Consider the following 26,064-nt stretch of genomic DNA (forward strand, 5'->3'; position numbering starts at 1 on the left):
TGAAAACTGACATTCTCCAGCGTGCCCAAGCAGTTGCTCTTAATGCATTGACAGCTCAAGTTTATCAACAGCTGGAGGAGTCAAAATTACTTTTGCTGTGAATCTACAAAATATGTGAATAACTAAAAGGTAGAGCATAAAAGTGACAGAAACAGAGGGACTGCCAAATGGGATCACACTAAACAGCCCTTCAAGCTCAGACAGTGGCTAGTAGCAGATGCTTTGGAGGAAGGAAACCCCCTCCCACACCTCCCTGGGGATAATTATCAATTATCCTGCTTAGAAAGAAAATGTTTTCCTACTTCCATATTTCTTCCAGTTTGTTTAATGCATTAGAAGGTGTTTGCCTGGATATTTTTCCCCATAAGCATTTTATTGCTTTGTCCACATTGTTCAACAGTTTGAACTAAAATGACAACAGTTCACATAGTGATCTGAAAGGACTTTCTGAAAGTGAACAAAGCTATCCACACAAACCCCAAGGTGAAAGTAAACATCACATAGTATTGCATACTGGAAAACTGAGAAACAGGGGCTTAGAGACTTGCAAAAATCAGCAATAAAACACAGTTCTGTGCCTAAGAAGAAGAGGAAGGACAGTCAAACAGGGCCATCTGGACCACTAAGATTTTTTTCAGCCCTGTACCAGTGTGAGGAATCTAGGCACATAACCCTCCTCCCATGTTCCAGCTCTCCTCCTTGCACATCAGGACTGATGCCCTTTCATAGATTTTACCAAATTGTAACTAAGAAGTAGCTTTTGGTAAAAAGTTGAGGGTAAGCTGTTTGGGGAGGAGATGCAAGGATAAGAGGGACAGGTGCTGTAAATTTCATATCTAAAAAACTGAGACAGGGATAAATGTCTCTTATTCAAAGGCAAAAACAAAGGCAGCCTCCTCAAACTAATGGATGTGTATTTCCTTGACATCACTGCTAACAGCCACTGGGAGGCTGCTTGATGACAGGCAGGTTGGGCATCTCTTCCTTTCCCCCCTCTCCTTGCCACCTCCTCCCCACAGGAGCAGTAATGGAAAAGTGACTTGCTGCAGTGATAATGCTGGGTTTGAAATGAATTTCTGACTAGCTGAGCCAGCACCCGTGTGAGCTGTGGCTGATTAGCTCCAAGCATCCAGGCCCCAATCACTCACAACGGAGCCAGGCAATCACGCCAGCCTCCTCAAGGCAAAGACAGGGTGGAGACATCTCTGAAAAGGATCTCAAAGGCAAAATACTACTCACGTTTGTGGTTTTCATTTCTGTGGACAGGGGAAGAGCGGGTCTCCTGCTCACGGGCTTCATCACCCTCTTCACTGGCAAGGTGGGTGTGAGCATAGTGGTAGCTTAGCCCAGGCCTGTTCTTGTAACGCTTGCCACAGACTGGGAGGAAAGGAGATATGAGGGAGGGGAAGAGAGAATGGAAACATCAGTGTGATCTGCAACAATGGCAGTATCCTCTCAAGCTCCCCTCTCCCCCGAGAGCAGCACCATACACTCCACATGCCTGCTTGAAACTCTTCCAGCTGATGTTGGTGAAAGGTGACAGAAACGCAGCTCTGCAGCTGCAGGTCCACAGAGAAGCTTTCTTCCAACCACGCCACCAGTAGTCCTTCCTACAGGCCTAAGCACATGCACATTCAATCTCTGCAGCTCATACAGCCCTAATCCTCTCTGCTAAGATTAGTAACAAGATTGCACATAAAATTAAATGAAATGCCAGTTCCTATGTTGGTGCTCCGCAATGCACAGCAGTGGAAACTGGACTGAGAAGAAAGGACATTATTTTCTTCATTACTGATCTCTGAGAATAGGAAAACAGTCTGCTTTTTGTTTGTTTGTTTGTTTGTTTGTTTGTTTTAAAAAAAGGCTTTCTGTAAAAGGGTAAAAAATAGCTTTATTCGCAGGTTCCTAGTCAAGATAAGGAGATGGAAATCATCCAGCTTCATGCTAGAAGAACATGTAGTAGTGACAATTATTTCCCCAGGTAAACTTCATATTCAGCATCCCAATAAATAATACCATGTGTGACAGAAAATCCTCCTTCTGAACTTTTGTTTATATTAGAGCTAAATCAACGGACATTAAGAACAGGATCGAACAGTTCAGGGTGATGAAAGGTCTACATTTTCACGGGGAGCTCACCACAAGGGCAAGCTTCATCATAAGATCCATTACATACAAATTCAGCTTCTAAAAAGTTTTTAATTCATGTAATTGTCTCTAAAAGTTACCTTTTTTCATCTTCAAAGCAGCCTCTGAATGTCCATTTTCTTCTATACAGCTATTGCGTCTACTAAATACAATTATTGCCTTTTTATAAGATTAGGAAACAAAGGCAAAGAAGCTTAGTGCCCTTCCTGCAAATTTTTATTCCTAACCACATTTTCAGTCACTTTATTAGCTTCATTAACCTCAAGGATTTCACACAGGAATAAACATCATGCCCAGTAGTCTGTCCTGCATAGCTTGCTTAGGAAGGTAAAGGAAGTGTTACTAGAACAGAGAACAGAATTCAGCGGTCTCTAGTTCTGTCTTATTTTTAGTCCCCTTGAAAAAATTTCCAAGAGGGAAGTCACCACCAATTCCTAACAACTTCCCTCAGCCTGGATACTGAAAATGTATCCTGCAATGTATATAGATACTTGCTTCCCATTCTGCAGACACCTGATGGGAGTGTCATAAGGCTCCATAAATAAATAAAAAACCCAAAACAAATGAACAAACAAACCAACCCAAAAAAACCCACAAAAACCCAGACCTGCTCCAATTATTCATTTACATAGAAGTAAAACTTCCATTATTATACTTTTCTGCTACTACTCACAAGAAGCCAATTGACAGCCCACATTCTGGAACAGATGATAGAAAATTGTAAATCAAAGCCTAGCATGATTACATATTTCATTCTCCTTCTCTTCTAGCTGATTTACAAACTCCCTCAAGGAAAATACTTTGCCTTATTAGAAATGTGTAAAACAACCTCACGATACGAATAAGATGAGTGATCTGGAATATTAGATACTTTTATCTCAGTTTTCTCCATTCTACGAAGTGATGTTCACACAGTCATCATGACACGACAAAAGCTTTTTCCAAACACGATGTGTCCTTAGCCACAGATTTTTTAAGTCTTTGAATGCCCTTGATTTAGAAATGAGAACTCCTGCAGGAGGGGGAGGAAAAAGCTGGGGAGAAATAAAATGTCCAGGTACATATGCACATCCATTCTTTGAAGCATCTGCCCTCATTCCATATGTAAACCTAACTCTATTGCCAAACATTTTGAAAAAACCAGATTGCTGTTAGATGCATGCTCTCCACAGAACATCCAGTTGGTCTCCCTTGTTCTAGTACCAGCCATGTACTCTTCTAATGCATTCTGGAGAGGGAAACTACTCTTCCTCCTCTGCAAACCTACAGAGCAAAGGACAAGCAGTGGAACAGACACTGACAGACAGTCAAACAAGATCCACAGTTCTGTATGACTTTGCCTTCACTTTTTTAGTAGTGGGAAAAGTAACACAAAAGTAATCATCAAACCGGAGAGAGCTACAAAATGCTCACTGTTTAAACTATTTCAGAAAGATAAACCCCTCTCATTACAAAAATGTTACAGCACTTCTTAGGATGGAGAGAGAAGTTTACATTTCTATTTGATTATCATACTAAGTATCCTACTCTATCCCCCTTACTTGTGTGCATTTGAGGATGAATGCTAAAAAAATAATTCTTCTGCTATAAATTACTGCTATTGCTCAAAAACTTCTATTTTAATTATTTTGAGAGCACTATCAGGTGATCAGTGCTGTACTGACCAAGGTGGAGGCACGTGGAATTAATAGCTGCATGATGCATATTATCCAGCTCTGGTTTGCTCTTATATAGCTTGATCCTGTGTTAACGCTAACCTAGCTGTAAAATCAGATAAGCTCTAAAACCCAATCCCATTTACCTATTAGAGGCAGTTTTAAAATTCAAACCAAAAATATTTCTAGAAATTCTACCCGACTTCATTTCATTCAGCTCTCCCTGAAAACATACCCACAATTCTAGCTCTACTGTTGTTACCTTACAAAAGCACCATGTTCTTCAATGTAGGTCTCATGCATCTTTCTCCCTCAACGCACAAAAGGAAACTTGCATTCCCTGCAGGAAGTCCCAAGGCTGTGGCCTTGCTTCCATTCCATACAGGATCATGTAGGGATTTTAGCTGCCGAGTTTAGGATGGCATAGGAAATCAGATGGCTCTGCAGATTTGCCCTCTCCAGCAAAAAAGTATCAGCTTACCAAGGCGAAATAGCAAATAAGCTGAGGCAGTAGTAATTCTGCAGCTGAGCCCTTCCCGCTGCCAGAACTCTTTCAGATGGCCTTCAAGGGGGGCAATAAGCTGAGACATGCATAGTTAAAAAGGAATTTGGAAGATTCCTTCCTAAGATGAAGCAAAGGAGTTCTGTTTACACAGTCCCAACAGATCCTTTGTAGGACCAAAGATCTGCAGCTTCCAGCAGCCTTTTTTGCTTGGTGTCTAGACTTTACCACCTTTCAAATTCATGTCCCGTCAAGGAAAAAGTCCAAAGCAATGCCGTGAGATGCAACTCCAGAGATTTCGTATTCCCCAAGCAAATTAGACTTTTGCGGGGGGGAAAGGGTTTCATGATATTAGTCAGGCAAAAGAACCACTGGCTTCAGTGAGAATTTGCTAGAATAAAAGCTGTCAGAACTTCAAGATTTCTCCAACAGACTGAATCTTCCTGAAATCACCCTAATCTCTTCTTTTCCAGATAGAGCACATTTTATTAATCTACCATATCACTGTGCTAAGAAGTAATTTCTGTAAAAGGGCAAACATTAATAAACACTTAGCTCTTATATAACTCTTCCCACTGCAAGATTGTTTTTTCAAACATTAATTAATCTTCTTCCACATTCCTGAGTGGGAAATACTATTCTCATTTCACTTCTGAAAAAAAGAGAACCACAGAGGGGTTAAGTGACTTGCCAACACAGTGATCTTTTGTCATTACCAGAGACCAGAATTCAAGAGTTCCAGCATCCAGACCAGTGCTTACACCACCACATCTTTCTCATTCTCCAAGCTGACAAAAGCATAATGAGAACTGGTTCTCCCAGTCTGAAATGTATGCTGCTGATTAGTTCTTAACGCTATGCAGCTCACACATAGCAAGTGAGAGCGTGCGTTTCATAAACTTTGCCAGGTGGTCTTGCCTTTCTTTCAGCAGCATTGACTTTTTTTATCTTTAATTTTCCTTGCTGGATAGGCTCATCATCCTTGCATGTGGTAGATTTCATCCTGAATCTCAACACTGGGAAGTTGACTTGATCATTAATTAGGTAGCCAAGCCCAATGAAAACAGCAGGAGTTTGTACAATGTAACCCACTCCAATTCCTCCTGCATTCAAAGGATATATTTTTGCTACAACCTAATGTGAATGCCGTCTTAGGAACAAGCTGGGTAAATAGGCAGTAATACAGCAGTGCAGATCAAATGCCACAAATGGAGAAGAGGGAGAGATTTTATGAGGCCACCAGATACTCTCCTGTGATGAACCTTACTTTCCTTCCAATTTGAAGACTGAAACAAAGACATTACACAACTGCATTATGGGGGGAAAACATAATTTGCAGATAGTTTAATCATAAGCATTGAGCTCTGTTCTAAGTTCTGGCCTCTAATAGCCTGCAACTCTTTGGATAAGCAAATTCTCTCTGTGTTTACGTTTCTCAATGAGTAAAATTAATATAAAATACTTCCCATGCTTTAAAAGGGAATTTGAAATCTATGACTTAAAAGACATCCTCATCAAATATTTAATGGCTGTGTTGTTGTCATTTTGAAATTGTTACACATTTGGTCCTTGGCAGGCTGTGAGCTATGTTCCAGCCAGCTCTCCACATACATTTTGCACAATCTGTCACCAGTATAAGACAGAATGAAACAATCCATGTTTTTAGTGGAAACAGGAAATTGAGGGAGTACATGGTTTGGGGTTTTTTTGTCACTGAATCTTGCCCCCCTCATTGTCTCTATTTGCTTTTCTCCTTTGCCTCCTGTTCTTTTTTCACAGCTGGGCTGCGTCAAACACTAACTCTTAAGTTAACTGCTGGCAGGCAGGCATTCCTCAAAGTTATCTTCCTGTCCCACCATTTGCTCTACTCCAAAAAAAAACCATTCCTTGGTAATATAATCTCCCCTTCTAGAGATTATATATAATCTCCCACATCTAGAGGTCTCAAATGCTAACAGTGTATTTTGACCCCCACTGATGGAAAGGCATTATGCTTGTCCCTCTTTGATCAGTACTGTCATCTATACACCTCTAATATTAGAGCAGCTGTTTAGTAACCTATTTCATAGGGGATTTTATGTAGGTAGTAAATAGTCTTTGTTTCAGTGTCCCCAATGGACAAGTCCCAGAATCTACCTGCTGTATTAAGATCACAAGAATGTTGAACTCCAGCACAAAACATGCATAGGTCAACAAAATATAGGTCCACATTTCAATAAATGAATTGCTAGCAGAAGCAAAGAACAAAAGACGTAGCCGATATAAGTAGAAAAAGTTCAGCTGTCAAGAGTCAACTCTGTTCCCCTCTTTTCATATGCTCTACTCCAGACCTGTGTTATTCAATTTTTTTTTAATTTTTTTTTTTTTAAAAAAAGGGGTCCTTGCCTCACTAATCTTGGCTTTTCTACCAGTGTAGTCAATGAATGTCAAGTACAGCAGCTATGGCGGGACAGTTGTTTGTTGGGTTCATCTGAACAATCATCTTATTCTAGATCTTATTGCTTATTAACTACTTAGGGATTCACTAGAAAGGATAATACCAGGAGATGATTTAGGGCTTAAACTGCTAACAGTTTAAAGGCAAGCTGAAGTCATGATGGAGATTTGTGAATAGCATGTAAAAACATAATGCTATAATCAAAGCATTTTCAAATCAGCTTGTCATTGTGATATTTAACCAAAGGTCTGTCCTAAGAAGCAGCAGTTAGTAGTGTTGGACTCTTTCATAGTATCGGTAAGAATTAAGACAACAGATTAAGTCTTAGACAACTGGTAGAAAAAAAGCTAAATCACGATTTATCTTGTAGGCCTTTTGCATTCCAGCAAATCCTCCAGTTGTTACAATGAGTCTGACAGGATCAGGTCCACTTCAAGGAAATGAAAAAGAAGGCAGGTGAAGTTAGCAAGGTAATTACTAGAGCTGTCACTTTGTGAACATATACAATAAAATAGTTCCTAAAGAACAGGTCTTAAGGAATTGCATTTGGCAAGTCATGCTAGAACAATATAACATTTAACTGGGATTTGCTAAGGAAACTGAGAGAGAGATCCTCAGTACCCATTGAAAATCAAGGGAATCTGCTAACCTTAAATCATGTAAACTACCTGAAGACTCCAGCCTTTTGTTGGCAGAACTTACAATACATTTAGTGTAGAAACGGAATGGGGATGAAAAAATTAACCTCAAAATAATGAAAGTTCAATGTCTCACTGGATAATGAACTTAAAGAAAAAGCAGGAGGATGTTTTCAAGCTATAGTGATTTGGATGTAGGGTCAAGTATTTAAAAAAAAAAAAAAGAAAGAAAAAAAAAAAGGTGTTCTGAATAATTATTAGTAGTTCAAAATCAAGTTCAAAGTCTCCACTTAGGGACCAAGCATATTAGGGACCCGGTATATCTTGGCCTCAGAGGGACTATGAATAAAGGATACATTACAAACATGAGTTGTTATGCTAAAATATCAGTTTATATGGAATAAAACTAAAAGGAGCCAAGAACATACTGGTAGGAGGAAAAGAAACAACTCTTTAGAGATTGGCAAGCAAAATCTTCCATAGACAGAGGAACAGAAAACAAAGGTGGAAGTATGTACATAGATAAGTCTCCATGGGAACATGAGAAGAATGAAAGCAGACAAATAAAGATGGACAGCAGAAAAGTTAGTAACTTGTAGAGATTTAACACAAACTAACCACTCTGGCTCAAGGAAGCAGACATCTGGAGTCATGAAGAGCTCAGGCGCTACAACTGATTGCAACATTTGAACAAGAATACAAGTTTCTAGATAAAACTTCAGAGAAGCTTTTCTTCTTTTTTAAAAAAATATAATAAATAATATGAAAACAGTAGCAAGATTTTTAAGAAGACGGCTGTGGTCGAACTGATCGCTCCCCAGCTGATCATTTGACAATGACATGACATCGATTCTTATTACATACATAGGTATTCATACATTTTTTCACTCTGCCCCTCCTTTAAAAATCACATGCCCAGCTTATCATGAACAGCTGTGTGGGCGTATCTTCCACTTTTCTTGCTTGACACCAGTGGCTTTGCTTTGCTCCTCAAGCCCTACTTTTCACTATTGTTTAAGGCACCTGGCTCCATCTCCTAGCCAGGTATTCAAGCTGCGTTTGGGTCTGGTCTCATACAGCAGCTGACCCATTCGGCTACGTTACCATTTCCAGCCTGCACCCATCTTATACCAGGCTGCCCTGCCATTTTCATTATCCAAGCGTTTATCCCAAGGGAGCTCAAGGCAAAACACTACCCAATACAACTGGCTTTCCACTTGCTGATTTGATGAAACAAGGCATTTCATAATTTTTAGCAATTTTATCAGTGCTTTGAATGGCCAATCTTATTATTCTGAACTTCTGATACAGTATATGCTCAATAAAGTCAACTGAAGTATTTCAGAATATTTCATTCCACAAAACAAGCAATCAACCACCTTTTCTTAAAAACATAGGGTGACAAAACATTTTGAGTTTTGAAAACCTGCTTCCACATAAAAATTCCCTATTTCCAGTCAGTTTTAATATTGGGACCAGATTTAATATTGGTTTGTAGCTGAATGCCTCTTCCAAAAAGCAGGCCTTTTCAGAAATAGCATTGGTATCTTCCAACACAAGGGGCTGCGTCAGCTGGGTACCATTCTTGCATCATCTTATTGACACAGAGACTAGTTTTTTCCCATAATCTTAATATTACTGATGAAACCCAGTGATATATTCTTGTTTCCTATAAACATGCATAACTATGAAAAAAGAGCAGAGTAGTTCTTTAGCACAAATCAATTTTTGTGCCCATGCAGTTAAGTAAGAAAATTAATTTGTTTTAGATATGCTTATGCTTTTTTCTTTGTGGTCACTTTCCAAATTCAAATATCAGAGCACTTGCAGAAAAAGCAACCTGGAAGTAAATTAAATAATATACAGAAAAAATAAAGTGTCTACCCCTTAAGTTAATTATTTATACCAACAGTGTGATTGTGGGAATCACGTTTTCCCAAACAGGAAACATTCACTGTTCTTGACCTGCATGTTTCTATGTAAAACAAAAGTATCCGCCCAAAACATCTGCACATGGAACACTGCAAACCAATTTCTGACATACCACAATTAGATTGAGATTTATCTATAAAAATATTTAGCAAATACTTTCAAAGGAAAAAAGTATTCAAAAAATCCACCCAAGCAAGAAAGAAGCCTCAACTTAAGCCAATTATTCGCAATGAATTGTATGTAAAATTCCTACAGAAAGTTAACAAAGCCAGGATATTACTTCAGGATGATGGCATTAAAATTGGGACAGTTCTTTCCTTCTGCTCCACAGTCAGGTGAAAGAGTTCTTCTACCACATAACCCTTTTCTCAGCTATCTACAATGGAAAAGGAGGAGTCAGTGTGTGAAGTCTGGATTCCAAAACTTCTTATGACTCACCTCTAACTATAAGTTTCCTAAAAATGAAAGGTATCAGCCAAATGAAATAGGAAAGTTTATATTTCCAAAACCGAAGAGGAAATCTATGCTCCAAAATGTAAGCCAAGGCAAAATTCCATCAGTACAGAAATGTACCAGAGCCTTGACTTCAGTCCAGATTTCTGCTGCCTGTTTTGATATCTTAGATGTTTCACTTACTCTGTGAAATCTCTACTAAGCACATCGTGAGTTCTCCAAAAGCAAAGCAAGATCAGACAATAAAGAGACGTTATGTCCAAAATTACTACCACTGACAAGTGTCCTTGGACTTAGGAAGGATGTTCCAGATTCCAGAAAAGAGATAGACAGTTATGCATATAGCAGCAGAGGAAAGCTGTGGATTTCAGCAAGATACATACTGGGCTCCCAGAGAAGTCTTAGAAGACACATTCTTCCAACATACAAGAATAGCTACTTAACCACAACAGAAATCTCCTCACTCTGCATATCCTAAAGAGCTCTTCCTCCTTGATCACGTGTTCAGTCAGTCCCATTCGTGTGCAAGTCTTTCATTTCTGCTCATCGCCTTTGGAATATTCACCTTGCTGAACCAAAATGCCCAGCATGTCCATCACTGTACTGGCCAGATCACCTGGTCTTACTATAAAAGAATATGATTTGATCACATGGAATGTAATTCTTATTTACCATGCATGCTCCTTATTTCTTCATGTTTTTAAAAATAACCAGGAAATACTCTCATAGACTGACATAGTAACGGTTGGTCTTTTAAGGTCAGTAACATTGCAAAACGGCAAACAGTGGAGAAAGGAGGATTCTAATTGTCCTCAAAACCACCACACATTTTTGGATCACAGAAATGAAGACCTCCTGCTATTCTCCTACTTGTATTAACTTTTGTTAGGTTATTCTTACAGGATAGAAGGCACCCAGCAGCACAAATTATTACTGCATGTAAGTAGTAAGTCTGTAGTAATGGGAGACCTCAAAAGCATGTGGGTAAGATCAGTGCCCTTCACAGAAATTTCACAGCGAAGCAAAAAAAGAATATCAAAAGAATCATAGAATCATTTAAGTTGGAAAAGACCTTTGAGATCATCCAGTCCAACCGTTAACCCAGGACTGCCAAGTCCACCATTAAACCATGTCCCTAAGCACCGCATCTACACATTTTCTAAACACCTCTGGTGATGGTGATTCCACCACTTCCCTGGGCAGCCTGTTCCTTAAAAACACTTTCAGTGAAGAAATTTTTCCTAATACCCAGTCTAAACCTCCCCTGCTGTAACTTCAGGCTGTTTCCTCTTGTCCTGTTGCTTGTTATCTGGGAGAAGAGACCTGCCCCCACCTGCCTGTGGCCTCCTTTCAGGCAGTTGTAGAGAGCAGTAAGGTCCCCCCTGAGCTTCCTCCCTTCTGGACTAAACCCCAGTTCCCTCAGCCACTCCTCACAAGACTTGTGCTCCAGACCCTTCCCCAGCTCCATTGCCCTTCTCTGGACACGCTCCAGCACCCCTCTGGAAGTGAGAAGCCCAAAACTGAACATAGTATTCAAGGTGCAAGAAGAAGGAAAGCACCAAGGAGTAGACCATAAGAAAAGTACATTGTGTATCAAATATTGGACTCCTTCCTCATATTAGGACTCTGGCATCCTTCTTCAGTTTCAGCATTGGGGTCTGGTATAATTTTTCAGCTGGGGCAATGCCTTACTTCACCTCCAGTCCCAATGCGAGATGTCAAACAACACAGCCATATTCAAAGGGAATATGTATCAAAACAAAGGATTCCAGTTGTGTTTGTTTCTTCGGAGGGGCCAACTCCTGATGATGCCACAAGAGTACTTTCTGAGTGAGGGATGAACGTAAGACCTTCAAAATTTAGCCCAGTGAGATTTTAAAAGGACTGAAGGAAAGAGAATTGCCAAATATATGAAGAGATACAAGGGTGAAGTACCTTTGTCGGAGATTTTTGAGTTATGCTTTTGTTTGTAACTATCTGAAACAGAGAAAGAAATAGAGGGTGAATCTTACATGGGGGAAAGGAAGACAAAAGGCAGAGAAGCCAGAAAAAGAGAAGGAGAAAGAAAGAAAATGTAAGAGATGATTTATTATAGGGCAAAGGGAAGTGGAGTCTTGCCAAGGACTTAATTTTATTTCCTTCATGCAAAAACACCAAGACCAGCAGCAGCAGCAGGTGGCAAACATGCAAGTCAAAGAGCAGCAGAATATTTTGCTGGAAGGAAAAAGACAAAGCCCTGAGTGCACCGAGCTGGTATGACCAAGCTGGAAGCAGAATTAGCTGTCTGGGTGCTACTTACTGTCACAAACATAGGGTTTGTCATGATCATCCTGGGAGGCAGCATCATTCCGTCTCCTGCCACCTCCAGATCCCCGAGCCTGCAAGGAGAAGAGGAATGTTTAACTTTATTCCATCACCCCTCAGATCTCCTTGTGCCCCTCACCCCCCTATGAAAAACGTGCAATGTAAACTAAACAAATCCTCAGCTTTAATACAGGTTTCTCAAGGGTGGGCTTGACCCTTCATCTCCTGAGATATGCACTATGTTAATGGACCTTGTAATACAGTGGAGATCTCTCCACAGATAACCCAAACTGTTCATCCATAGCAGCAGGTCACTGCCAGCACATATTCAGTGAAGTATCATCACACATTCATTTCTGAAGATGTTCAAATACCTTGTTTAACCGAATATGAATGAATGGATGAACAGGTGTTAGAGAATAAATACAATAATTAAATCAGCCAGAAAACAGGCCCCAAATAAAACAGAAGTAAAATTATTTCTTTTAATATTTTCAAAGGGGGGTTGTTCATTTTGTTTTGTTTTGTTTTCTAGCTGAGAAGCAATGTTTTGAAATGGCCTTCTGGGACAAAGATACCATGGGTAATTATAACATGGACCTTTGGTTAGTTAGTGGAAAGGATTAGGTAACATGGCTACCTGCAATAACAGAGAACAGGAATTACCCAGAAAGGTCTCTCTGCAGTTCTGTGTTCCTACAACATACCAAGTTGGCAGCTCTGGAAACTGAAAAGCTGTTTCTCCACAGCACAGACTACTCTGTCATGAGCTTCAAGGGTAAGAGTGGACTTCAGCATCACAGCTACTTGGTCCTGACCCTTCTCAGCTGAGATGCCAACAAAAGGACAGCTTGTATCTGTCCAGTGCTGGAGGCTGTGATGTGAAACTGGGAATGGAACCAAGGCCTTAGATTCTATCATGTTCACTAATGTACAGCATGTAGATGACAATAATTTTAGACTTGATCTTTATTTGAGGAAGTGATCTGCAGGTGGATGGCTAGATAGCCCTTTATTAATTCTGCCAGCTACTCTATTCCTGGGTAAAAGCAACGAAATTGTTTCTGCTGCTCCTCTTATTAAACGGTTGATGTTTCTCACCCTAGACAAGGCCACCGGACTCAAATCCTTCAAGCTTTTGCATGGGAAAATAAGAAAGGGACAGAGCTTTGTCAAGTAAAGCTGGAGAAGATGTAGAAATTCTGAGAATATTAGCACCCCAGACACAAAGGGGTCATTGGAGCTCTGTCCCTCTTCTATGGCTTGGGACTGAACTAGCACTATTTGAGCTGCATTCCATCAGACATCTAAAGAGAAGGAACAGTTTTACATTGGCCTGCCAAAATCTGACAATATGGGGATTTATAAAAACTTCACACATTACTTCCCTGGGATTGCTCAGGTCTAACTCTTAACACAGTCCTGAAGGAAAGACATGGATTTGCAGCTGTCTAGATAGGGTAAATACTATTAGATATGACACGTATAGCTCTGCTTTCTGCAAAAGACCTCTGTACAGATCAGCACACACATGCAGAGTGAGATTTGTAAGGGTGAACTGAAAAGCAGTTTCACCCTGGAAAAGGCCCCAGCAACAACTGTTTGGTGGAAGCTACTTTACTGACCATATCACATAAAATCATCTTACTAGTCTGCAATATTTTCTCTCTGACTGCCAGCTCTGTAAACCCCCTCTGGGCTATGAAATCAATCCCAGGGTAGTTCCTTTCTTCTCTCACTACTGCAAAATGTGCTGCAAGATGAATTTCAGTCCACGGCAGCTCCTATACAACCCTCAGCTCATCAGAGAGTCTTCACAGAGGCAAGCAATTGGCCCTTAATAAATATTTCTGCTAGTACTTGGATTAGGATATAATTTCCCTATCCTACCAGCTGCACTGGTTTTTCAGGGCTGTGAAAAAGCTGTAAAGTCTTACTTTTGCCACTAGTCAGTAGGTCTGACTGTTTACACACTTAGAACAGATCTGTTGAGTAAGAAAGTACTATTTTTACAGAGGCACCTTTCAGAACAGGACAGTAATTAAAGGTCTGTTGCTCAGAGTTTTGCTAGTCTCACAGCCCGCTGCTTCCCTTCAAACCATTCTCTATGGAAGTGCAGGAGTACAGCACTCATGTCATGACTGCGTGTCAGATATACTTTTTCATGCACTGAACACGGGAAGATTTTTCAAGTCAATGACTTTCAATGGGACTTGGGTTCCTAAATGTCTTTAGGGCCTTTGAAATTGTCCCACGGGATATCCAGCTGATGAGCAGACAATCTGTAAGGTGCAGCTGCATTTCTTTCGTATCTCCTAGCAAACTATCCTTCCCAGCTCCTACAACATTCTCCTTGTCCAGCGAAGATACTAAAAAGCTCCTTCCATAAATCCATCTCTTTGGCCTTCAGTGCCCCTCCTAATGCTCCCACAATTTCAGGGCTAGCCCTGAGGGGATAATAAACCAAACTGAGTGCCCTGTGCTTGCTGCCAGCACTCCAGTCTGTTGAGTTCAGTCATCCACAACTGCCTACATTCTCATGACACGGGATGCAGCAAAGACTACGAGACATGATATGTGAAGCCTGGAAGCCAAGGCACAGCAGCCTTGAAGCAGCCAGAGAGAGTAGCCAGGGGGACAGATGGAGAGGCCAGGATTAAAAAAAAATTCATGCTGTAGGGAAAGGAAGGGACATTTGCAATTTGGAAAGTCTAGAGCAGTAATTCCATTGCATTAATCCCACATCAATGCTGTCAGCTCTTCTCACTCCTCTGAATCCCTGAAGGCCACACTCTGCAGGACCTAGTTTCCTATGCATGTCCTTCCCCTCTTCTGCCCTCTAAAAATACCCTATCCAACTCCTTCCCAGAAACAAAGTGCTGCCCAGGTTTCATGTCCCCTAATTTCACATCCTTAGCCACAATTTCCTACACTGGGTCAGGCTCACATTAGAAATGGGCAACTTGAAGAGTAGCAAAACACTCATGACCAGACCCAATTCAGGCTTACCAGTTTTCAACAACAAAAGAATCTGGCTCTAATTTTGAAACCCTAATTTATACCACATTTTGCTTTGGTTATTGATGCCATCAAATAAAAATGAAAATTGCTCAAAGTATTTGGCACTCTTCAGACTTCTCTTTTTTGTACTGAATGAAGCCAGGGCACTAGCAGAGCAGGAGTTAGTTGCAAGAAAAAGGCAAGAGATCCTGCTGCTCCTGTACTTAACAGGGGGCCAGTTCTAGGGCAGAAAATAAGACATGACTTTATGCTTCAAAATGAATGGGACATCTAGTACCCTCCAACTGCTTTCCCTACATTAGCAGAGAAAAAATAATGGAGTTATGCTGAAACAGTTTCCTGAACAGGGAAGTAAACCTTTGCACATAATGGTAACTTCAGGACTCTGTTTGTGTAGGCCTGGGATATATGAATACAGGAAATTCCCTCCTCCTGAGTGGTATCTCTCTTTTAGCTGTTCACTCCCTTTCACTAACCCTAACCAGCATGCGCAGTTTATGTGAGAGCAACTTATTAGAAAAGAATTGTTAGCCTGGAATATTAGTTGATTGCTACAGTCAAGCTTGTGTGCATGTATTGATTCTAACTCCTGGTTTTGGTTACTGGTTCATACAAATTTTCTGAAACTTACATTTTTCTGGAAAATTTTTTTCCAGGTGGGGGTCTTTGGCTAAGAAAGAAAGAAAGAAAGAAACTGGTTCAGGTGATTTTGAGAATAAGGAAGGTGAAATATATACTTATCCAATTATTAAAGTGCTTTGATCTTATATTAAAGGACTTAAGCTCCAAAATAAAGAGGAGCAGAAAACTGAAACAACACAACAACAGACGAAACCAAAAGAGAGGGTCTGATGCATAAGTACATTGCAAGTATTCAATGTGGTTTCATGTCTCTCTCTTATTTAAAAGCTATTAAATCCTGCTCATTTGGCCTAAAATGTGGCCCTTCTTGCTTGACTCCTACAAACACATCAAAGGTATTTCTAGAGCTCCTGCGCCCCTGCAGCATCCACTGGAGCCAAAGAGATGAAAATGTTTGAAACCTCCAAGAATTGTGTTCATGTTTATTTAGATGCCTAGCTTATGGGGCCACAATTTAAAATGTTGATTCCAAGTTTTAAAATGTTGGCCTCATTACTTAACTGGTGCCCTGATGAAATTGTGAAAAAACATCTTAGGTAAGCAAAGGGACACAGACTCCCCTAAGGATAAAATATTGCCCATTTTAAGCAAATGGAAGATTTGCCATGGGCTCAAGAGGGCCAGTGTCAGCCACAAAGGGCTACCTTGGAGAAAGCTGCAAAATGTATTAACACAGTTCAAGTTACTGTTTTGGTGGGGTTTTTGGCTGTCATGACTGAATTTGTTGCTTTTCTGTAATTAGTAAATGTTGTTTTAAAGTAAGAGCACTGTAATAGCAGGATGTCATCATAATTATTACAGTTTACATTACAATTGTAAATACAACACCATAATAAATTTACCCCAACTTTTTACTTTCAAAATAGTCTTTTTTTCTTGGTAATTCACAAAAGTAAACTGAAAAAATATTAAAAATCTTTGACCATATGATTGAAAATTATCTATAGTGTTATCACTATCATATATCTATAGATATACACTTCACATATATGATACATGTGACAAATGTAAACTTAGAAAGCAGAGGTTTGCTTCCTTCCTTTCTATTCCAGCAAAGTTTCCACCTACCCGTCCTCTAGGCCTGTTCTTTCGTTTTGGAATATCTTCTTCCAAATCCTCTTCCTCATTTACTTCATCTGCATTTTCATCATTTTCTAAAACCCTCTGTGGTTGAACAATAAACAGGAATGGTTAGAAGTAAACAAGGTGACACATAGCCAACTGCTGCTCTTTACCACAGAGACTGCACGTTATTAAATTACAGTTGATCAATGATACAATGCCAAATCAGATCCCAGAACCCCTACTTCTTTCCACTAAAGCAAAATGCTTTCCCTTCCACCCTCAGTTCTCCAGGGAGTTCTTATTAAAAAATACCACTGATATCAGTCAACTATGAAAAACAGGTTCCTAAGAAGTAACAGTGGCATCACTGAGCACCAATACCCCAAGACAACACAAGTATTAGAATGCATAACTGCAGGCTCTGTCTGGGAAATCGTTTGCATGATTTTTTTTTTTTCTTGCACCTTAAATTGTTTTATTTTCCTTTAATGTTGAGAATGCACTTTAAGAAGACAGAAACCAGTGGTTTCCTCCTTGGCAGCTCACAATTTTCTTTGTTTAGCAAAAACAGAGAAAATTCCTCCATGCATTCCAGCATGTTTGGTGGATCTAGAAAGTAACATCTTTCAGGGCATACACCACAGGTACAACCCCGTAATCTGGAAGCAGGGGTCTGGCTGCATGCGAACGCTGTGGAAGTACAGGTCTCACTGAAGTTAATAGGAACAATAGCAACAGTTCCTTCAATACATTATTTAATAGGAAAAATAAGTCATCATCTTACATAATTGTATGATGCCCAAGCCAGGGAATTTAAATACTTTCATCTTCATCTTTTGAAATGTAACCTCTCCAGAATCAAACACAGGCTGGACATCCTGAATAACTGCACAAGTCAGACATGGCATGGACAAAGGCAAGACCAATCATCACAACACTACTGTGGAAAGAGGCCCTGTTGACATGTCTGCTAGAAATACAGAAATGGGTCCCAGCCACTCCTGCCATTCATGGTGCAGTGCCAATTTGTAAGGGACTAATCTGGAATGACTAATTTATCTTTGCCATGCCACCCTTCATTTAAATTACAACATGCAGCCATGACGCATAATGAGTGACAATAAACTTATGGGGAAGTTTTTCAGTCTTACTGTATTTGTCCCTTCCCTGTAAAATTTCTACTTAACAGCTATTTGAGAGCCAGCAGAGGGAGAACAGGAGCAAGTCACAGTTGCTTTCTCTTTTCTGCATACCTCAAGCACCAAATTCTGAATTTGTGGGAAAGAATACAACAGAAATTTCCCTTTTAAAAACCCCTGTATTTGGAAGACCAACTATACAGGTTTACTCTTATTTTATCAGCTAACTTTTTAAGACTAATATTGGACAGTATCCCTTTTGAAAAGTACAAACAATTTTTAGAACATGGTAGAGGATCAAGTCTTCATCTGGTTTTTGCTCCTTTTATTTTTACATCTCAGGAGGCTATTAATGAGGTCAGACCATTATGAAATAAAATTTCACAAAATGCTACAGTATTAAATACTAGAGGGTGTAAAAGATAAGCAAATTCCAGTTCTGCATATATAAAATGTTTCTTAGAAATACATGCAATTGCATACATTAATTGGCTTCATTTTAGGAAACCGAAGCATTTGGAAAATGTTGCACATGAGGAGGCTAGTGGTAAGTAAGAAAATAAACAAACTTACTGATATGAGTTTATAGTTTCACATTGCTTCCTATCTTAAAGTATCTCCAAAAAAAGAGAAGACTGCAACCATATTGTATGTGGGAGTGGAAGAAGCTACTTTACAACAACAATAATAATTCACAAGAGCAGTTAAGAGAAGTATTACAAACCACTTTCTTTCTTTAAAATTGCAGCATCAATTTAGGAAACAGATAGTAAGTAACCAAGTGTGAATCTGGTGACACTGCCAGGGTAATGACTTTAATCCTTGATAGAATGGGCATAGCCTTTCTGATGCATCGTCAAAAGGCTATTCAAAGCCTTCTCCAGCAAACAATGGAGACACACATTCAATACCAATTTACTGTAGGGCAAAATCCTCAAGCCTGTTAAGTAACAACTGTACAGCAGGCCCCAATGACGCCATCTATTTAGCAGGGGGAACCCGCACCCTTTTTAGCAAAGTAACTTTTCTTTTCCTATTCTGTCTTTCTAAAACAGTTTCCCAGCCTGATGTACTTCAGTATAGCTAATCACCAAGTCTTCTTCTGACAGATATTATGAGCATGAGAGGGGGGTAAGCGGCTGGGGCTGAGGTGGGAATTACAATTACGTCTATCCCACCTGCTCACTTTCATCACCACTGAGGCCAGGCCCTTTCACGTTACAGCACAGAAGAGCATGCAATGGAACAAAACAGATTTGCCTTCTCTTATTTGTCATGTGGATAAAAGGCACTGATCATGATTTTGATCTGGTACAGTCTAGCTGCCAGGTGCTGAAGTACACACTCAAAGCTGGCTACTAGCAAATGCTTCGGCAGTCATTGTTGTACAGACCAAATCCAGATAAGCTGTGCTTGCATAACAAGCAAACAGCAAGACATGCCTTTTGCATCTGTTCTGATGAAACTAACATGCAGGTGACAGGTCACAGCTATGGTCGTTTAGCTGATAACTTTTTGTAGATTTTTGCACCCCCCTCCCTGCTCTGCAATGCCCAGGCTTGTGCCAGTTCCACCATTACTGAAGTATCTTTCCTTGGACTGCTTCTGGGGATAATTTGGAAGCTCAATTGCACAGCAACATCCAAAGGCATCTCATTTTTGTCAGTCTCATAAGGATGCTGCACCATGACTTCTTGTGACCTCAGAAGCAGGTATAAACAGAGCTTTAGGGCTCTCAGGCTTAATAGGCCCAGATACACTACTGAAGAAGGAGACACAGAGCAGGCCTCTTGCAAGCTTTTTCCCACTCCACAAGCATGGGATGCTTCCTTTTTGATGGTGCTCCTTTACCTGTGTAACTGGGAACAGGAGACCTAATTTTGCTGCCCTCACATGTGTGAAATTTCTAGGAAATAGACCAGTAGGTCTGAGCTCTAAGTAATATAGATTTGATGCCCATGCTCTTCTGTTTCATTTGTCATGGCGTTGTCCACTCAATTTTTTACTAGTTTTAGGTATAGATGCAACATGTTATATCTCAGCCAAAATTACCAATTTTGACACATATGCCAATGGCTTTCACTAAAAATCACTAATTTTGGTGGTTTAGCATCACCAAAGATGTGCTGCTGTGGGAGAGACCTGCTTTCCTAGCAATATAAAGATGCCTTTATAAAGTGACATGCATTTATATAAGAACACTTTATATTAGCTGATTTCTTTCTATGACAGACCCACAAATGTTTTTCTACTTTTCATTGTTAAAGGATGAAATGGAATCTTGACAAATAACTTTCAAATCATAATGTGTCTGAAGAGGCAATATTTCTCATACTTGCATCACTAATAATAACTGAGATAATTAAGATTAGAATATTTTTAATTATTTATTTTGCTTGTATACTTCCTGAAGACTTCTTAGTATAAAATGACACATTTTTGTGTACAGTCAGCAACTGTGAATCCAAATTCAAATCCATCTCCAAATTCACTTTAAATATGAGGCACTAAAATTCAGTTTATGGTTGGGACCCATCTCTGCTTGTCAGTTTTATATGCAACCATCTCATAGAGCTGCAAAGCAAATCCCAGCATAGGAACTGTGCAGAACGCAGCCAAACGAGCGATATTCTTGTGACAGGAGAACTGTACGAGATCCCAAGTTCATTTTGAGCATCACAGTGTAGCACAATGGTTTGATAACATTTTGACAGTAGAATGACACAACTATCAACAGATGCACTGTTCTGCCACAGGACAAAATCTGCTAGGCTTAAAGACAAATTGTAAACTGAGCCCTGCTGTCAGGGCATGGGGCTCTCCTTTACCTGGATTTCTTGTATAGTGTCTTCTTCTTTAGTATCTGTTTTTTTCTCTATTCCCTCTCCACGCAGCAAGGCTTCCAGAGTTGTACTTTCTGAGGTGAACCCATCTTTTTTCAGAGGCAGATCAACTTCTGAAAAACAAAACACACTGACTGTGTCTCCCCCAGACAGCTAACAAGCAGAAGGACAGACATGACAAGCAGAATACTGACAGACTTTCAAGCTTGTTTCTATCTTGAAGGAGAGTTCTTCAAGCTCTTCTTTTAACTGCTAAGGATCTCCATATAGTATTAATTTCTGTCTTACTGAAAACCTCGGATCTTTTCAATTGCTGTGCTTGTTTACAGGAAAAAAAGGCTGGACGTATTGTAGCAGAGGAAATAAATGGGGGAAAAAATCCTTCTCCTTTATGTAAACTCCCTCTGGTTCAAACAAAGAACAAAACCAGGACTTTCTAAGATACTGAAATAACAAATATGAAGATCTGATCTCCTGAAGTAGAAAAGTAGTTTAATGCAATTTATTATCTGGCAGTTTATACAGCATGGCTTCAAGCAGCATTCTCCTACACCAGGGCATGTTCCACATGTGGGGAAGCAGAGACCTCATGTGTAGGGCCAATGCTGAGAACTTGAACTGCAAAAACAAAGGGATGTGTCTTGAATTTTCACATAATACTGACTAGATAAAGTCTTCAGTTTGTTTTAAATGGACCTACACCAATGAAGAAACACCAGTCAGTACAGCTATGAGTGCAGAATCTAGCCGATAAAACAGGACGGCCCCCAATCACTGCAGGAAGAGCCAGAGGCTGGCTTGGGGGCAGGCCTGGGGCACAGGACTCCAAAGACTGCAGGTTTATGAGGAAGCTTGATGCAACTTGCCGTACAAGTGGAAGAATAGAGTTTTATTCCCCCTTCTGAATGCCGCTACTAGATTATGTAGTGCAGCAGACAGGCAAATAACAGCACGTTAATTTTAGCAAGATGTTAAAATACACCTAGGGAAGAATTCACTTTTCCTTGTAGATCCTGGCCTCTACCCTACTCATGGAGGGGTTCATTCAGAGCAATCCTATGGCAGAGAGACATCGTGAATGTCTTTTTACCTGACAATGTCAGGTATAGATTTCTCAAGTACTCTGTCCTTTCTAAAAGGAATTCCTTCCTCTAGGTCAATAGATTTATAAAGTAATAATGTACAGGACTAATGCTTACAAATCAGCATCTGGTGTCCTTATTTCACAGCTCTGTCCACTGCTCATCTTTTAGGACTGTGTTGTGCTCCCCAGTCTGCCTAAAACTCCCTGCCTTTCTATCACCATGAGTTGTAAACTCCGCAGGGCAGAAATTCATGTTTATAAAGTCCCAAAACACTCCTGCAATCCAAATAATGAATGAACACCTCCACCTGGGACAGTAAAGTATAATCTGTTTCTTGGGGCAATTGCATGCCAGGAATATGTTTATTCTATATATGAAAAACTCTAAGCCAGCAAATGATTCAGGGTCCCTGATCAGTGCTTCTACAACATGCTTGCCCAAGTCTTCTGAAGTGAGAGAGCATTGCTCAGCCAATAACCACAGAAAATCCAGCAAAAATTCCAGCAAAAGCTGTTCTATTCATGGAGGGAAAGGCTGAGTACAAACCATGCAGAAGACCCAAACCACTGGGATTTTCAAAGGAAACTCCCAGGACAACCCACACAATGGGATGGGGTCAACTGTGAATTGAACCCCCTTCTCATCACAAGGAAGTCTATTCAATCGGGCCTCTGTCTTCAGCACAGAGCTCAGCATACCCACCCCATTATGCCACCTTCCCCAACTTCTCCCTTACTTGAGCTATAAGAGACAGAGAAGACAACAGAGAATCATACAGATTGAGTTTCCCTGTATGAACTCCTTGTGCCTCCCTCTGGATGCTAAATTCAGACATTTCAATAGAAAGAAGGGATTTTAGAGTCGATTTACATGCAAATCCCAACACTTTAACCTAAATTCACTAAGAAACCTCCATAATCACGTCTGGCTATGGGCTTGGCCTGGTTTGAAAGTCCTGTGCATAGGTGCAAAAGAGCATTTGCTCTGTATTTAGAACCTTGTGGGACTGCAAAGCCCAAGGGGTCATCATATATTCAGCAAGAGAAGAAGCTTCAAGCAAGCTCAAGGGCATCAGAAACAAACATGTCTTCACTGTGACAAGCTGTGCCTGCCTCTGGATACTGATACACTCAGCAAACAAATGCATTAGAAAAAGGAATGAGCAAGGAAGGGTTGAGGGATAAGTAGAACATATATGAAAGTACAGCTACTCCCTGTTTGTCCCAAAGATACTGAACATTAAGTTGGAGGGAATGACAGGCTTCAAGGTCAAAAACCAGCAGCTGTCTTTAATAGACACGTTTGTTTTGTATGGTGCTGCTCTCCAACACTCCAGGAGACTTTTCATCCAAAACTCTTAGAGCATTTTTTAATTATTAAATTTAATATCCCACTGACAAGGTAGTGTGAGGTAATACTTTCATTCCCAGTTTACTGATGGGGAGATGAGTCACCAAGAAGTTAAATTAGTGAGCAGGAAATCTGGTGAAAAGAAACTCGACAGCTGCCTCCCATTTGCCCACTAAGCTAACTGCTATTAAACTCCTTCATTTTCTTCTCCACTGGTAGCTTCTAAGAGTCCATTTTCATTCCTGAGTAGCTCTAGAAAGTAGGAAATGACAGACACTATCTTATCTGGAATGTAAAGTTTACAGTATAAAAACCTTCATAGGTCCAAAGACAACATCTTAGTAATGAATCCAAACTTTAGAATGAATTCAGTCCTTCCTGGAAGATGGCTAGTCTGTAAAGGATACAGTAATAAAGACAGCAAACTATGTTTCCAAACCACTTTTTGAACCCTCAAAGACAAAAGTCTTCAAAAACCTAAAAGATAGTTCAGTTAACCTAAAGTAGTTAAACACCAGTAAGGATCATTACATTAATTTCACTGAATCCCTAATTTTCTCTTTCCTATTGAACTCTCTAGGATTTTCCTACAAAAGCTAGAAAAGTATATTTTTTTTCTTATGCCTGTACCTTAAAGAAAACGGAGAAGCCAACTAAACGGCTGAAATGCAGTTTTCATGTGAAAGATCAAGGCTTCCCCCAGACCACAGGAACTGCTGCGTGGAAGCAAGGTGGGTCTGTTCCACCCATGTCCTGCTTATGAAGGTACCAGCCAGTGTCAGAAGCTTCAAACAAGGCCAGAGAGAGACTCTTCTAGGCTTGAGAAATTAAGCCATGACCCCACACACGCCTCCGTTTGCTTTGATACTTGTTGGGCTATGCTGTGCAGTCACATTGGATGCTGCAGAAGAAGGTATAAGTATCTGTCATGAGAGAAATTCAAAGAAAATAATCTACCCTAATACTGCATTTCACCCTCATCTCTAACACGTCAGTCCTGAGGGGTAAATGCAGTATCACTTCCAGTTATCCTAAATCTGGCTTTCCTGGAAATACACAGAATAGCCAGGCCTTTTCTGAATTTTGATACACTTTTGCCCTTGATGTTTTCCCACCTGAGTTCAACAGTTAAACTGTGGTTTGAAAGAAGGAGTGTTTCATCTTATTTATTGCCTGCCTCCTTGTTCCTGCTATGAGACATGTAATACTCTGCTGAGGCAAGATTTCCACATGGCTTTGTCCTGTCAGACCTCTCTGAACTTCCTTTTATTCCTCAATAATCTTCCTAAAAAGGACCAGTACTGCACCCAATATTTTCAGATGAAACCACATGCCCGTTTAAACAAATGCATTACAATATTCTTTATATCACTCCTCCGGCAGTGTCCTACAGTGTTCAACCTGCACACTAAGCAGAATTAGAAACCTTGTAACAGGTACAAGAATTTCCCATACGTAATACATTCAAACAGACAGGTAACAAGTTAAAATGTCCATCCTGCTGCCCATTCACCAAGCACTTTCAGATCTCCCCAGGGAGGCCCACACAGAGCTCCCTGGCCATGATGGCTCTAAACGATTTTGTACATGCTTTTCCTTGGTAGGGGGCAGTGGGGGAAGTCAGTTAGTTAGAACCTCCTATACCATCATTTCCCAGGTGCTTTATTGCTTATACCTAATTACTGTTTCAATCAATTTCTCAAACATTCATGCAGAATTTATGGGTCTTTAAATCCTTGAATCACATCCAAATCCTTTTAAAATATAGGTAATAACATTTGCTACCCACTAATTGTTCTAAATTCTTTCTATTGTAACTCCTAGATTCTATCACAAGCTCTTCTTCAGACTTTGTGGTTTAAGAGAACATAATCTTTATTACAACTAATGACTACAAGTAAAAGCACTGTAACTAAAAGCTTACTCTTTTATATAAAGATTTTAAGAAGGTTTGTAGGTAAATTTCTTTTTGGTTACTATTGCAAATGCAATAGCACCTGGTTAGTGTAGGAGATACGGGGAACAGTCAGAACCATACAAAATGGAAGAGCCCAATCAACAAAAACCATCAATGAAAAATAAAATGTTATTTAAGAATTCTTCCTGGTTTAATAAACCATGGTAATATTGGTGTCACAGCTAAATATTGTGCATATATTAAAATTCAAATATGTGTGTGTGCATATAATTAAAATTTATGTTTCTTAACTTGGCAGAGTCCCTTTCATAGTGATTAAATTAACATGGTTATTTCTGCTTACCAGCTCAGTGCAGCAAACTCTCTATTTATCAAGGTCCTTAGACTGAGGTGGTAGAACAAGCACCCATGCCAGCATCATTCCTGTATCTGTTTTGTATTGAACTGCTGCCTCCAAAAGAAGCACATTTTCACAAACCCTATGAAATGGTGGGCTTTTTCAAGTTTTGATTCACCAAAATAGCTGCAAATTCCTGTCCTTAAATATGCTACTTTTGGTTTACAACGCATTGGGAGCTAAGCAACTTTTCAATGTTTCTTTGAAACATAAATTAAAAACAACCATCCCTTTTTCTATACAGTGCAATGTATTTGTTTTACAATGGATCATTTCCATCTCCACAGTAGCAGCTGCCACCCAAGCCATCATCTCTGTGCACTCGTAAGCAGCTCCATTTCCAGTTCTAATTGGGAACAGAGATACTTATTGGGTGAGTTCCAGCATGATCTATCATGCCAGAGACAGCTACTATGCAAACCAAAGCAATCCAGCTTCCAAAAACCCTCTTAGACAAACACTGACTTTGCACATAGATTTTTGCATTTTTGTTTCTTGGTGATGGTTTTTTTGAACATAAAAAGTGCCAAAGGAA

At 39.9% G+C, this 26,064-nt stretch overlaps 1 protein-coding gene across 6 annotated transcripts in view; it reads right to left on the bottom strand.

The window, feature by feature from the left end:
- DPF3 (double PHD fingers 3) overlaps positions 1-26,064 on the bottom strand; it is a 189,791-nt gene that overhangs the window by 41,808 nt on the left and 121,919 nt on the right. For 4 of the 6 annotated variants that reach the window (XR_008822951.1, XM_056345707.1, XM_056345705.1 and 1 more), the window contains 5 exons: positions 20,765-20,892; positions 16,801-16,896; positions 15,722-15,760; positions 12,065-12,143; positions 1,240-1,377 (listed from right to left, as the gene is read on the bottom strand). Coding sequence is in view for 4 of the 6 variants with exons in the window: in XM_056345707.1 (XP_056201682.1) it covers positions 1,240-1,377; positions 12,065-12,143; positions 15,722-15,760; positions 16,801-16,896; positions 20,765-20,892 (480 nt within the window). In the remaining 2 variants the exon portion in view is untranslated. The remainder of the gene's footprint in view (positions 1-1,239; positions 1,378-12,064; positions 12,144-15,721; positions 15,761-16,800; positions 16,897-20,764; positions 20,893-26,064) is intronic. The other 2 variants (XR_008822952.1, XM_056345706.1) reach the window with 1 other exon arrangement.

The sequence above is a fragment of the Falco biarmicus genome, chromosome 7, assembly GCF_023638135.1.
Source record: "Falco biarmicus isolate bFalBia1 chromosome 7, bFalBia1.pri, whole genome shotgun sequence".
Classification (NCBI taxonomy): domain Eukaryota; kingdom Metazoa; phylum Chordata; class Aves; order Falconiformes; family Falconidae; genus Falco; species Falco biarmicus.